Source organism: Sprattus sprattus (assembly GCF_963457725.1).
Source record: "Sprattus sprattus genome assembly, chromosome: 12".
Lineage (NCBI taxonomy): Eukaryota > Metazoa > Chordata > Actinopteri > Clupeiformes > Clupeidae > Sprattus > Sprattus sprattus.
In genome coordinates, this window is record NC_137910.1 from 3,559,270 (window position 1) to 3,574,269 (window position 15,000).

General features: G+C 41.6%; 1 protein-coding gene across 10 annotated transcripts in view; it reads right to left on the reverse strand.

Annotated features, from left to right (window-relative positions):
* The window catches only part of col13a1 (collagen, type XIII, alpha 1), a 67,918-nt gene that overhangs the window by 10,187 nt on the left and 42,731 nt on the right, over positions 1-15,000 (reverse strand). For 8 of the 10 annotated variants that reach the window (XM_080849056.1, XM_080849059.1, XM_080849053.1 and 5 more), the window contains 17 exons: positions 14,642-14,737; positions 13,582-13,608; positions 13,270-13,305; positions 12,646-12,702; positions 12,420-12,443; positions 12,083-12,136; positions 11,567-11,611; positions 10,963-11,097; positions 10,490-10,561; positions 10,140-10,184; positions 9,866-9,916; positions 9,612-9,638; positions 9,242-9,328; positions 7,491-7,526; positions 6,032-6,085; positions 5,533-5,586; positions 5,060-5,095 (listed from right to left, as the gene is read on the reverse strand). In XM_080849056.1, coding sequence (XP_080705182.1) covers positions 5,060-5,095; positions 5,533-5,586; positions 6,032-6,085; positions 7,491-7,526; positions 9,242-9,328; positions 9,612-9,638; positions 9,866-9,916; positions 10,140-10,184; positions 10,490-10,561; positions 10,963-11,097; positions 11,567-11,611; positions 12,083-12,136; positions 12,420-12,443; positions 12,646-12,702; positions 13,270-13,305; positions 13,582-13,608; positions 14,642-14,737 — 936 coding nt within the window. The remainder of the gene's footprint in view (positions 1-5,059; positions 5,096-5,532; positions 5,587-6,031; positions 6,086-7,490; positions 7,527-9,241; positions 9,329-9,611; positions 9,639-9,865; positions 9,917-10,139; positions 10,185-10,489; positions 10,562-10,962; positions 11,098-11,566; positions 11,612-12,082; positions 12,137-12,419; positions 12,444-12,645; positions 12,703-13,269; positions 13,306-13,581; positions 13,609-14,641; positions 14,738-15,000) is intronic. The other 2 variants (XM_080849052.1, XM_080849057.1) reach the window with 1 other exon arrangement.

The window sequence follows — 15,000 nt, forward strand, 5'->3', positions numbered from 1 at the left end:
AATTGATGCATGCAGATACGTCTCTAATAACTCCTTGGCTTTGACAAACAGAATAAGCACATCTTACTTTTAACTTACTTTGAGTTTTGAGTCTGCAGTTTTAAAATGGACAGAGCAGATATTATTACGGCACTTTATTTGCTAGTTTAATTAAAGTGAAAAGACGTGAGATAAACGTCCTTCCAGTCCGCTCACCAAGTCAAAGGCTTCGAGGCGACCCTTAAGGGTTTCCTCTGAATTAGACAATGAAAGGATTGAATTTTAGAGTAAAGTAAACCCAGGCCTCTGTGTAACAATCTCACAATGTCAAAAAATACTGAGAGTTAAAATACACAAAAGTGTTTACAAACGTTTCTCTTCCAGTGGTGTAGAACAGTAGCACTAGGCAAGAATAAGGTCCTCCATAGTTGCCAGTGGAACAGGTAAAGGGAAGACAGGAGGTACAAGGTACGATCTTGTTGTATTGATTTCATAACTGTCAGTCATTCATCTACTTTTATAATAATAATAATAATAATAATTGATTTTATTTTTAACACACTTTTCATTTATCTTTCTGCCTTATAGTATCAGAGAAAACATGTTTACCCTTTATGAAGTGGTGTGTAACACAGCCACGTGTACTCTCGCAGAAGTCAGAGACACACACACACTCTATCTATATATTTTATACACACACACTCTATCTATATATTCTACACACACACACTCTATCTATATATTTTATACACACACACTCTATCTATATATTTTATACACACACACTCTATCTATATATTTTATACACATACTATATCTATATATTTTATACACACACACTCTATCTATATATTTTATACACACACACTCTATCTATATATTTTATACACACACTCTATCTATATATTTTACACACACACACTCTATCTATATATTTTATACACACACACTCTATCTATATATTTTACACACACACACTCTATCTATATATTTTATACACACACACTCTATCTATATATTTTACACACACACACACACTCTATCTATATAGTTTATACACACACACTCTATCTATATATTTTATACACACACACTCTATCTATATATTTCACACACACACACACACACTCTATCTATATAGTTTATACACACACACTCTATCTATATATTTTATACACACACACTCTATCTATATATTTTACACACACACACACACACACTCTATCTATATAGTTTATACACACACACTCTATCTATATATTTTATACACACACACTCTATCTATATATTTTATACACACACACTCTATCTATATATTTTATACACACACACTCTATCTATATATTTTACACACACACACACACACTCTATCTATATAGTTTATACACACACACTCTATCTATATATTTTATACACACACACTCTATCTATATATTTTATACACACACACTCTATCTATATATTTTATACACACACACTCTATCTATATATTTTATACACACACACACTCTATCTATATAGTTTATACACACACACTCTATCTATATATTTTATACACACACACACTCTATCTATATAGTTTATACACACACACTCTATCTATATAGTTTATACACACACACACTCTATCTATAAAGTTTATACACACACACTCTATCTATATAGTTTATACACACACACACTCTATCTATATAGTTTATACAGTATGACCGACAGTATATACTTTACACTGTCAGAAAGCTTCACATACTCTAAACAACACAGCATAGACACACACTGAAGCATAGTGTAACTTCACCCCCAGCTCTAATCATAACTCGACCCACTGCATAATTGGGTGTTAAAAAAGAGTTGAGGAGGTCTCAATTAGCAAATTAAAATGAGACAGATATTTGCTTGCTCTGGTCCGAATCAGTTGATGAGTTTAACTAGGGAGCGTTTTCCACACAGTTCAGTCATATAATTCAGTTTACGATAATAATTTTTAAAAAACACTTTAGGGTGGAGTTACACTTTAAAATAAGCCACGTTATCTTTGACAATACAAGGTGTGTCTATTAAACAACAAAACGGTTATTACGAGTACAACACGTTTACAAGTATAGGCATGAATAAAATATTTAAATTGCATGAGATTATTTTCCCCTCAGTTATTTCCTATACATTTCTCTGCACCTAGAAGAACATATATTAATAATTCTCTAAATGACAATATTTTTATCAGTAGTTTATAGAATAACACTAAAATGTTAATTTTACTCAAACACATACCAATAAATACTAAAACCAGAAAAACTGATACATTTTAAAGTGGTCCCTTAATTTTTTCCGTGGCTGTATATATTAATCACCACCAAAACAAGATTCATTACCAGTGCCACTGTTCTAACCACTTTGCAATGCCAGCTGGGTATGGTGGCACAGTGAGACTGTGGCACACAGGCCTGAGTATAGAATATTACCGCCAGACTGGCAGGGGGGAAAGAGAGGGAGTCAGTGATGGGGTGTGGGACAGGAGGAGGAGAGGAGGAGAGGAGGAGGAGAGGGGGAGTGGGGGATAGGAGGAGAGGAGGAGTGGGGGACAGGAGGAGAGGGGGAAAGGAGGAGAGGAGGAGTGGGGTAAAGGAGAAGAGGAGGAGGAGTGGAGGACAGGAGGAGAAGAGGAGGAGGAGTGGAGGACAGGAGGATAGGAGGAGGTGTATTAACCCGGGCTATGACATTAGAGTGCAGGAGAGTCAGGAGACCGAGGGGTGGGAGAGGGACATAGAGGGCGACCCGGGCAACCGAGCCCCCGGAAACAGAGACGGGTGCAGGGGAGGAAAAGGGGATAGGAAGACCTGTGGAGAAAAAAGAAAAAGAAAAAGAAAGAAAGAGAGGGAGGGAGAAAAGGACAACAGGAGGAGGACAAGAGTAAAAACAGCCGCGTGTCCTGCTGCCCCACTCAGCATCACCAACCGGCCCCACTGAGAGACTCTGGAGCTGACGGAGGATTCAGTCAGCCTCTATCACCCATAAATATGGGGCAATTATCAATGACCACGTGGGTAGACTGCCAAATTGTTTTACTGTGGATCTGTTCAATAAGTACTCTTATCTTTAGGCTCTGGGCTCTGTTAAGCGCCTAGAGGCAATTATATTGTTATGGCGCTATATAAATAAAATTGAATTGAATTGAATTGAATTGAATCTTACAAGCCGCTATGCGGCACAGGAGACCTCTACTAAGAAAAAGAATTTTAAAATTTGTGTTGATTTTCTTTTGAGGTCATGTCATTTTCTGCTACCACAGTTTAGCAACAGTTTTTTTTTTTTTTTTTTAGCAGAGTCAGTCTCTAATTTCTTGAGAGGTAATAGTTCCTCTGTATGATTGGCCAGTTGAGGATGCTGAGGGACCAATGACATGTCTGTACATTCAAGGTGGGAGTATTCCACACAGAGCAGTCAAATAAGTGCATTAAGGGTTAATGGGAAGGCTAGAACAATGAAGAGGAGAAAGATAGAAGAGAAATCAGAGGTAGAAAAATCACATTACAGTGAAGAAAAAGCAGATAGATACATTTGTGGTTTGGCAATGGCTATCTTAACCTTTATGCTAACAGAATGCACTGTAGAGGAAATCATATCTTGTGGGAATTTTACGCAAACAGTTTTGGGGAACTTCAGCCAACTTTACTGTGTGAAGCCATAAAAAGCAGCCTAGATTACCATGGGTGTCAATTGTGTAACAGTGTGGAATACCGTTGCATTAACAGGCTTCCTTAAGATACACCAGCTTGGATTCAGCTTTTGCTCAGTAATATAACTCTGTGAAAAGTTACCGACATTTAACTTGTACTTGTTTAAAAACTGCCTAGATTACAGCAGATGGAAATGGACCTGGGCGTCATCAGGACCCGGTTCCCTTCTGAAACAGAACATTCGTGTTTCCTTCTGCAGCTACACACACACTCTACCTACATATTTTATACACACACACTCTATCTATATATTTTATACACACACAACATGGGTGTTTCCTTCTGCAGCTAAAATGAAAACCCTTGACTCAACAGTGCTTTAATATAACATCTAGATAGCCCAAAACATGTTCTAGATTAGAAAAGTATTACTGACATATTTCTCCCTTTTGGCATTTTCTGGGCGTCTGCAGGGGAGCTATTTTTTATTTATTTTTAAACTTGTTTTACTGAAGCTGAGTATTCATAGTGTACATTTGTATAGTTATATTGTATATATTTGTATTGTTTGTGTTTTTTATTTTTCAATAGCACTGAAGTCTGAGAGCTGCCACCTCAATTTCGTTGCACTTGTGCAATGACAAATATATATATATTCTATTCTATTCTATTAGTGAAGCCTGAAATCCTTTTTAGGATAAAACGGCAACACGTGTAGCAGTCAGTGGCTTCGTGCTGCAGCCACTCGGAACCACAGAGGGGGACATTAGCATGGCAAGCGGCGGGCTCAACTTAAGATAATCGTGCGTGGGGCTTGACGGCATTGGAGTGGCTCGCGTGGGACTTTTCGACTGGGCTTCAAAGCAAAAGACGGGGCGCTGATCCAGGACACGGCCACTCGAGCCTGTTTGATCATCCTCTGAGCCACGCGTATTAATTACGTATTCTAATTCCCCAAATTCGTTTTAATTCGGTTTAAAACAGCCATCGCAAAACCACAGTAGGAAAGAGGCAGAGGAGAAGCACAGAAACAGAAATAGAAAGCGTCACTGCGACACCAAGCACACTTGATGACTAGGAGGGCATCCAGTCTCAGGGTGTGTTTATGCATTTGAAGTAAAGACAGCTTATCAATTCACCATTGACACTCACAAAGCTACCCCAGAATACATTTAAATTCACCCCAAGTCCTGCACAGACCTGACCGCAATCATTAAAGGCCAAGGGATGACATAGTGTAATAAACATGAAACTGTCATCAGAACAGAATCATGGGTGAAAATATAAGTGTATTTTCTTTCATTTACATTGGCAGCTAACATGCTACAGCTGCCTATTCAGAGCAATAACAGTGTACCCTAGAGGAGCTTTATGCCGTCAAGGTAAAAGCTAGTTAGCCTTACCCGTGTGCCTTTCAGTCCTGGTGGTCCAACTAAACCCTTTAAAATAAAATAGTAGAAACCCTCGCAAGGTTAGGCACTGTCATCCTAAAACATTAATCCTGAGTTCAGGATGTCTCAGCATACAATACAGTGTGCAAAGACTAAGACCAAAGACTAAACACCACGGGACATATACCACAACTCCACTGTATTATTCTATGTAATCTACCGTGCACATCATTTGGCATCTCTATCTTCTGCCTAAATTCTCATAACTGATCACATCCATGGTCAGGCCAACAATCACGGTGTACCTGCTGAATCACAGAACTCTTGCACCATGACATAGGCAGCCATGGTTTTTTCACTTTCACTTTCACTTTCACTTTCACGTTCACTTTCACTTTCACTTTCACTAGGCCCCAACAGGAAGTAAGTGTATAATAGGTATCAGAAAAACATTTAATATTTATGTACAGTAATGTGTGACTCACAGGGATGCCTTGGGGCCCCATTGGTCCAGCAACTCCCGTGTCTCCTTTATACCCCTGGGCACAGAGAATAAATCATTATAATTAATTTAATCAGCTAAGCAACTAAGCAATAAATTAAAACATCTCTGATTTTATACGACAAGCCCTCCATAGACAGAGCACCCAAAACAACCGTTCCTACACTCAGCCAAGTCAAGTTTTCTGGGTTTCTGGTCTTTGGTTGAAAGGCATGAATAATATAATAATTTAATAATACTACTACTACTACTACTACTACTACTACTACTACTACTACTACTACTAATAATAATAATAATACAAATAATAATGAAGACACCTGTATTCAAAGGTATTGGACTGTAGTTTCAGTGTACTAATGGACTGGTGAATGGATCCCATTGAATAGGATTTTTCGGCTCAACCTGCAATTTCTGTTTATATTTTCCGACGAAACGCCTTACGGTCATCTCCTAAAAGGCTGACGCGGGGTCACTCTTACCATTTCACCCTTTGGTCCTGCTGGTCCAGGAACACCTGCTGGCCCGATCAGACCCTTAGGGAAGAAGGGCAAAGAGAGAGAGAGAGAGTGAGAGGTCAGTTCATGCTTCTACAGATGGACGACAGACTCCCCAGAAGGCTGAGGCATCAGGGAGAGCCATGACTCAGTGTGGAACTCCACTGCATCAACAAGCTTTCTTAAGGTACACCAACTTGGATTCAGCTCTCGCTCAGGAATATAACGCTTTGAAATGTCACTGGCATTTAACTGCTGTCGGGGCACAGATGGAAGGAATGTTTGGGTCTCTCATTAACAGAAAATCTATTCCTTTTGAAAGCTTGTTGGTAAAAATATATTCACAATGAAAATAAATGAAAATGGAGCAGTTAAATAAATTCACAAGTTGCGCCCTCCTCATTGGACGGGAGGAATCAGCCGGAGCCGAGAAAAGGACTTCTGGGTTTGGGTGCAACCTTGCGCCTCAGCCATCATTTTGACTCTTATGCAGCCCGAGTCGGCCATACTGTTACCCGCGGTAACATGCAGCCGCATCCCAGCATGCTCTTCTGATTTGACATCACAGGGGTGAGAGTTCTAGAATTCTGAGCTGTACTCTGTTGGGTCATGGGGTCATGGGAGAGGCTTGTTTAGATCGCTGAACTGGACCTGCACTGGGGTTACAGCCTTAAATACATCTAGGTGTCACTGCTCTATTTTTGAGGACAGAGAGAGAGAAAGAGAGAAAGAGAGGGAGAGAGAGAGAGAGAGAGAGAGAGAGAAAGAGAGAGAGAAAGAGGACAAGAAAAGCAAGGGGGGACAGAGAAATAAACCAGTCTTCTCCATCCATCTCGCATCTGCTGACAGATTGAAAAATAAACCAAAGCTGATCTATTTAGAGACCTCTAGGGGGTGGTGTGCACAGGGGGTGGGCTTGACCAAATCAGCCCTTTCAGGGAGGCAAGGTCAGGCCAAAGTCACACTGAACCCCCTCTGACCACAGACGCCTCTACAGTGCCCGCCTGGCAGTCCATCTAAAGTAAGCCTCTCCCAACACCAGACGTCCACACAGACAATGGACAGGCAGACAGAACGCAGACAAAGCAGACGGAACGCAGACAAAGCAGACAGAACCCAAACAGGCAGACGGAACACAGACAAGCAGACGGAACACAGACAGGCAGACGGAACACAGACAAGCAGACGGAACACAGACAAGCAGACGGAACACAGACAGGCAGACGGAACACAGACAAGCAGACGGAACACAGACAAGCAGACGGAACACAGACAATGCAGCAAGTGGGCAGCAGAGGGGAGCAGAGCAGAGCAGACCAGACGAAAGCAGGCAAGCCGTGAGGAGGGTGGCAGGGATGGGGACAGAGAGAGAAAGAGAGAGCGAGAGAGGGATGGGCGGAGAGGGGGTGGGGGGGGTGGGGGGTACGGAATCTGAGCCACTCACCACTGGACCAGGCTTGCCATCTAACCCGTGAGCCCCCTGGATAGCACGTGAAGAATAACCAGAACCAGACGGAGAGGAGGAGGAAGAGAGAGGAGTGATGGAGGTGTAGAAGGAGAGGAGGAGGAAGAGAGAGGAGTGATGGAGGTGTGAAAGGAGAGGAGGAGGGGGAGAGGAGGAGGGGAGTGAGTGAAGCAGTGACTGGTGTGACACACACACATAAACAACAACAACAACATCCTCCTGCTGGGTGCTCGTGGAAAGGGTGATTGAGGTGGGGGGGGGGGGGGGGGGGGGGGGGTGGTGAATGAAAGGGATGATGGGATATTGGAGGGTGACATGGTGAACACAAAACAACAGTAACTCCTTTTTAAACGCCAGCCTCTTCTCAGCTCGGCAGATGGTAGATCGTTTTCTGGTCCTGATCGCAACATCAACAACATTATTCACATAATAACACTGGCGAGAGATGAGGTCTGGTATAAATGTGTGGAATTTCAGCTGAGTTCCCAAAAAAGACTATCGCTTGATTTCAAGCGGTCCAAAAAGGAGTTACTGTGCCATCGACGATGGACTCCCAGCTAGAAGGGAACCAGTGACTCATGACACCAGACGTAAAAAAGAGGTAAAATCGCAAGTTAGGAAAACACCCCAAAGATGTGTGATAAACAAAATGATTTGAATTAAAGGCACCCAGTGCAACTTTATGTAAACATTCAATGAAAAATAAACATTCAATTTCTAGTCTTTTTTACACGTAGTAAGTTTCAATAACTCCATACCATTACATATCGACATTCAAGGAGCAAAGATGAGACGTCGTTGTGTGGTGAGAACTGATAGAAAATCGTAAACAGCAACAATCGCCGGTGGGGAGAAGCCATTTTTCCATTGACTGGAAGCCTGCATTATTTATTGTAGGTTAAAAAAAATAAAGAAAATGGCGACGATTGTTGTTGTTATCGATTTTCTATCAGTTCTCACCACACAACGACGTCTCATCTTTGCTGCTTGAATGTCGGTATGTAATGGTATGGAGTTATTGAAACTTACTACGTGTAAAAAAGACTAGAAATTGAATGTTTATTTTTAAGCCTCAAAAGTTGCACTGGGTGCCTTTAATAATCAATAATATGACATTATTACAATAGAGTAATAATGTTGTTATATTGCATTACTGTACATCTCGAAGGCAAACATTTAGCCCCTTAGTACAGTATGTTACATCACAAAAATATCAAGTGTAGCACTTTACAGGCCTGCTTTCTCCACCCAAAGAGCTACATGTGGAAATACAGACATTTTTTGATGTGATGATCAGACTCATCAGATCAGATCTTCATCTTTCATCTTTAACAAACTTCTGATATCATTTGTTATTGTGAGAAGAAACGTCAGTTTGAGTGGGCCTTTTCTTTATAAGGGTTTGAAGTCTGCATTAAAGGATGCCTTCAGTTAACATGCAAAGGCACAACCACCTCTTGAGTTCTCAGTGTCTTGGTGAAGCTAATATGAGACGCTGTTGAGTTAGCATACAAAAACACAGAGAGAGCTAGCAGCACAGAGATCTGTTGGAAATCTTTCATCAGTCAGTTGGTGGTTTAAACTGGATTGTTTTAGGTTTTGATGGTGTTGTGTGGTGTGTGTGGTTACATGTGTGTTTATGTGTAACTGTGCACGTGTGTGTGTGTCTATGTGTGTGTGTGTGTGTATGTGTGTGTGTTTGTTTGTGTGTGCGTCAATGGTTTACTCACAGGAAGTCCCAAATGACCCCTGTCCCCTTTGTCTCCCTTCGTGCCACTGGCTCCCTTCTCCCCACGCATCCCAATGCCCGGCTCTCCCTGGGACACACACACACACACACACACAGAGACACACACGCAGACACATACTCTTTAAAGTGTCTTAAACACACATCGTCAGCTATAACCCATAGTGGGGCAGTCTGAAAGGCCCATTACCCTTTTCCTATACAAACCCACAATCAGCCATAACCCATAGCCTGAAAGGTCTGTTACACTCTTACACTACAATCCATCGTCTCACATACAGGTACAAAATATATACACTGGTTTCACTAGCAACATCATGGTGATGCAGAGCTGACAGTAGTGAGACACTCACCTTTGGCCCAGAGTTTCCTTGAGGCCCCTGGAAAGGAAATCAGTGAGGTCAGCCGTCAGAGGTCAAAGGCCAGAGGTCAGTAAGTATATACAAGGAATAAGGACCTTGATCCTCTGTTGAAAAATATGCTTCATACTAACCAAAACCTTCACCACAAAAACTTTAAGAGAGCTGTGAGATAGCTGTAGCTACTGTAAACTACATTACCCATGATGCATGAGATGTGTCAAGGAGGAAGTATGGGTTCCACTCACCATGCCGCCAACTGGCCCTTGAGGCCCTGGAGGTCCTGGGGGCCCATAGACCTAAATCAAGGAAACAGGAAGTAATTAGTCAGTGTGTGTGTACAAAGTGACACCAGATGATTTTGTGTATAGTCCATTTAACCTAATTCATCGGGAGTGTTGCACAATTTATTCTGCTTTAAAGTGGGAAAGACACAGAACTAAGGTATTAACTCAGCAATCGGGTGTTTCTACATGAAGCAGTGGTGTGGAAACCTAAAGGGATGGAGGAAGGAGTGTTTACCATATCAGATGCCCCTCCCTTGTCTCCTGACTCTCCTTTCGCGCCCTGAGTAGAACACACAAGAACGAAGAGAACAAAGAGAGCACACTTTTAGAACACACTTTTAGAACACACAAGAACAAATAGAACACACTTTTAGAACACATAACATCAATGACATCATCCCATGAGCCACTGCAAACCCTGTTCCACAGCTCTACTCCTACAGCTCAAAGCACATTCACCAACACTGTGGCACGCACTAGCAGAGCAAAGCGCCCACTAGGGAAATACTCTGCCCCGTAGGTGCCACCCTACAGAGAGACAGACAACAGGGGGCCGTGCCCGCTCGAAGGGGCACCATTGCGTACCATTGCGCCTGGCAGTCCAATGGGACCTGAGGGTCCTGATACCCCCTTTTCACCCGTAGGGCCGTCTAATCCCTACAGAACGGGACAGGAAGGGGCGGGGAGATTGACACAGGTTAGGAGACGACAACAAAATCAGATTACAGGACATCAAATCACTTCTGGTTCGCTGGTCAGTTTAGTAAATTCAGTTTAGTTCAGTTCAATTCAGTTTGGTTCAGTTAAATTTAGTTTAGTTCAGTTCAATTCAGTTTGGTTCAATTCAGTTCAGGGTCAATTGCAGAAGGTGAGTGGACAAGGGTTTTTGAGTCAAAACAGAGATGAACGCAATGTTGCCCACCCACACCCATGCTGCAATGCACACACACACACACACACACACACACACACAGACACACACACACACACACACACACACACACACACACACACACACACACACACACACACACACACACACAAGTACAGGTACTCACAGGTGACCCTGCCGGACCCAGGTCCCCCTTGTCTCCCTTTGGCCCTGGGTACCCCATCACCCCCCCTTCTCCGCGGGGACCCTCTGGGCCTGAAGGGCCCCCCAAACCCTGCTCTCCAGGCTTCCCTCGGGGACCCTGCCGCACGAAAACAAACAAACAGTCTTTAACTGAAACGTTCTGTAAGTGCTTAAGATGTGAATATGAAAACCCTCCCACAACATACAATAATAACATGTTGTCAAGGCATTGTGTTTAAAATGCAGCCAAAGAGACTGGGACCCTGCCACACGAAAATAAACAAACAAACAAACATTATTTTGTCAGGTAGAGCCAAGGGTGCTGACTACACCTGTACACGTTCACCTGTGCAACATGCTGTCAGTGTAAACATATCTCTAACTGAAAAGTTCTGTAAGTGCTAAAGATGTGAATATGAAAACCCTCCCACAAGATACAGTAATGTTGTTAAGGCATTGTGTTTAAAATGCAGCCAAAGAGATTAGGCTGGTCGCTAAGAGACTAAAGATCTTAGTCCTACCAATGCCTTAATTGATTAATACATAATAATGAATAAAGCTTTACTCAACAATGTACAACAATTTACCTTTTCCCCGTCATGTCCTGGAGGTCCTGGTAATCCAATATCACCCTAAACAAACCGGATTACAGATAGAATTAAAAAAAGCCCCACATTACCTTAACACTAAAAGGTCTATATCCCTCGTCCGGGATATTTTTATTTTTGAGTTTTCGTCTTAGAGACATAAAAAGAACAACCACGGAAACATTGAACCCTTTTCTAATATTATTGCTGAGGTCTTCTAGAATAGAATCATATATTTCATTTGTGCATCAATGTTTTTAGTTAAGCAAAATGTACAAAAACATCAAGGCATGTCAGACAACTTAGAAAAGTCTAAAAGGCCTTGGACCTTCAAACAAATACTTAAACACTTCCTTACTACAGATGTACTGTAGGTTCTTATAAGAACAGTAACTAACAGTACAGAAAATTCTACCTGTACAATAACAAATATTTCCTAAAAAGTTTAATTGATTTTCATTTATATTTTGGTGGTTTAATTGATTTGTTTTCATTTATATTTTGGTGGTGTTGTACCTTCATGCCAGAAATACCAGGAATCCCCGGAGGTCCAGGTAAGCCAGGGGGACCCTGCAGAGAGAGAGAGGACACAGAGATGAGGCTTCAAACTTACAAACACACACAGGAACACACACAGGACCACTTACACCTACTGTATATACACTCACACACATAACGTACAAAGAACTTGTGTTTTCTATGATACAGAAATAGTGGTGTGATTTCTAGTAAGGGAAAGTGTAAAGGTGAAACCCAATCCTTCTCTAGACCATGAATGACCTGAACTAAGGAAATAGGCTTAAAATTGTCAAATTATTTGACACAATTGACACATTAACACATTAACACGTACCATGAGTGGAACATTACGGATATCCTGAAACATGGAAAAAGAAACATTACGTTATTATTCAGCCCGTTAGGTCATAGATTCACTCCTGTAGCACAATTAGGAGTGCAAGGCGCCAAAGTAAAGGGTTTAATACACAGGTAGCAGTCATACCAATAATAATAATAATAATAATAGTGATGATAGATAATACACACACACACACACACACACACACACACACGCTCACATTTTCATTGTTGTTGATTTCTGCTTTGCCCGGTTCTCCTGCTGGACCCTGTGGACCCTAGAACCCACACACACACACACACACAAACACACACACACACACACACACACACACACACACACACACACACACACACACACACACACACACACACACACACACACACACACACACACACACACACACACACACACACACAACCACACACAAACACACAAACACACAAACACACGCACAGAACATCAGATGTTCAGATGAAGCAAAGATGCTCTCTAACATCTCAGGAAATCTTTTGTCATTAAAAGGTTCAGTGGAACTAAAATCACATTTAATACACACGGTAGTTACTGTAATATGAGGACAACACCTACATAAAAATAACGCAACACCCAATATGACTTACTATAAATACTGACGTTAATAGTTTGGTCAGGTTCAATATTATACATTTTAGCTAAGCAATCCTATTCTTTTACAGTGGGTTTTATTGATACTCAAACTAGTGGCATACTGTATACTATATTAACTGATAGACCATCTTGTGTTAGTTAATGCATCCTGATTAAGACGTGTGCATTGGCAGTGTGCAATTGTGCAAGGATGTGCCATACTAAAGTGCCTCACCCTTGGTCCTGCAGGCCCTTCCGTTCCTATGCCACCCTACAGGAAACATGCAGACAAGAGGTTCAGGGGTGGGAACAATACACACACAGTCTCTCGAGGAAACACATATTGATGTCTCATTCATACACAGGGATGAAGTTAACACTCATAGTTCTTACATCTTATTCAAACATGCACAGATGTGAGCAAAACAGCGTCATTCGAGAATAGATAGATTATTAATCATATGATAGATAGATTATTAATCATATGATAGATAGATTATTTATTATTATATATTTCTATTTTGAATGAAAACAGTAAAGCTCTGACCTTGATTCCCTGGTCACCCTTATCCCCCTGTAAAAAAAAAAGCAGCATGTTAGACAGGTGTAGGTGTACAGGTGTAGTCAGCACCCTTGGCTCTACCTGACAAAAAAATGTTTGTTTCTTTGTTTGCTTTCGTGTGGATGGTCCCTCTGACTGTATGTATGTATATCTGATACTGTTGGGTTCATCTGACTGTTAGTATGTCTGATGTACTGTGGATGGTCCCGCTGACTGTATGTATGTATATCTGATACTGTTGGGTTCATCTGACTGTTAGTATGTCTGATGTACTGTGGATGGTCCCTCTGACTGTATGTATGTATATCTGATACTGTTGGGTTCATCTGACTGTATGTATGTCTGATGTACTGTGGATGGTCCCTCTGACTGTATGTATGTATATCTGATACTGTTGGGTTCATCTGACTGTTAGTATGTCTGATGTACTGTGGATGGTCCCTCTGACTGTATGTATGTATATCTGATACTGTTGGGTTCATCTGACTGTATGTATGTCTGATGTACTGTGGATGGTCCCTCTGACTGTATGTATGTATATCTGATACTGTTGGGTTCATCTGACTGTTAGTATGTCTGATGTACTGTGGATGGTCCCTCTGACTGTATGTATGTATATCTGATACTGTTGGGTTCATCTGACTGTTAGTATGTCTGATGTACTGTGGATGGTCCCTCTGACTGTATGTATGTATATCTGATATTGTTGGGTTCATCTGACTGTTAGTATGTCTGATGTACTGTGGATGGTCCCTCTGACTGTATGTATGTATATCTGATACTGTTGGGTTCATCTGACTGTATGTATGTCTGATGTACTGTGGATGGTCCCTCTGACTGTATGTATGTATATCTGATACTGTTGGGTTCATCTGACTGTATGTATGTCTGATGAACTGTGGATGGTCCCTCTGACTGTATGCATATCTGATGTACTGTGGATGGTCCCTCTGACTGTTAGTATGTATGTCTGCTGTTTCTGTGGATGGTCCCTCTGACTGTATGAATGTCCGATGTTCTGTTGGGTTCATCTGAAGCCCGGTACCTTGGGTCCTGCTAGTCCAGAGAGGCCTGGGATTCCTGGTTCTCCTTTGATTCCGGTTCCTGCTGCACTGGCTTCTCCCTTGTCGCCCTTATCACCCTAGTGAGAGAGAAAGAGCGAGAGAAGAACAAAAAGAAAGATAAGAAGACGTAGAGTCATTATTAGTGTGTGACATGATGTACGTATCAGATAAGTGATGACACTAGTCTGTGTTGACAAACGGGCATTTTCAAACTACTATGCAAAATAATTGTCTTGGTACGCACCATGTATCAAAACCAGGCATACTGCCTTTTTAATGAACATCTCCTGTTCAGCAGTCTCTCTCAAGTCTGTACAGTCGTGACTAGACCCGAGGGCGC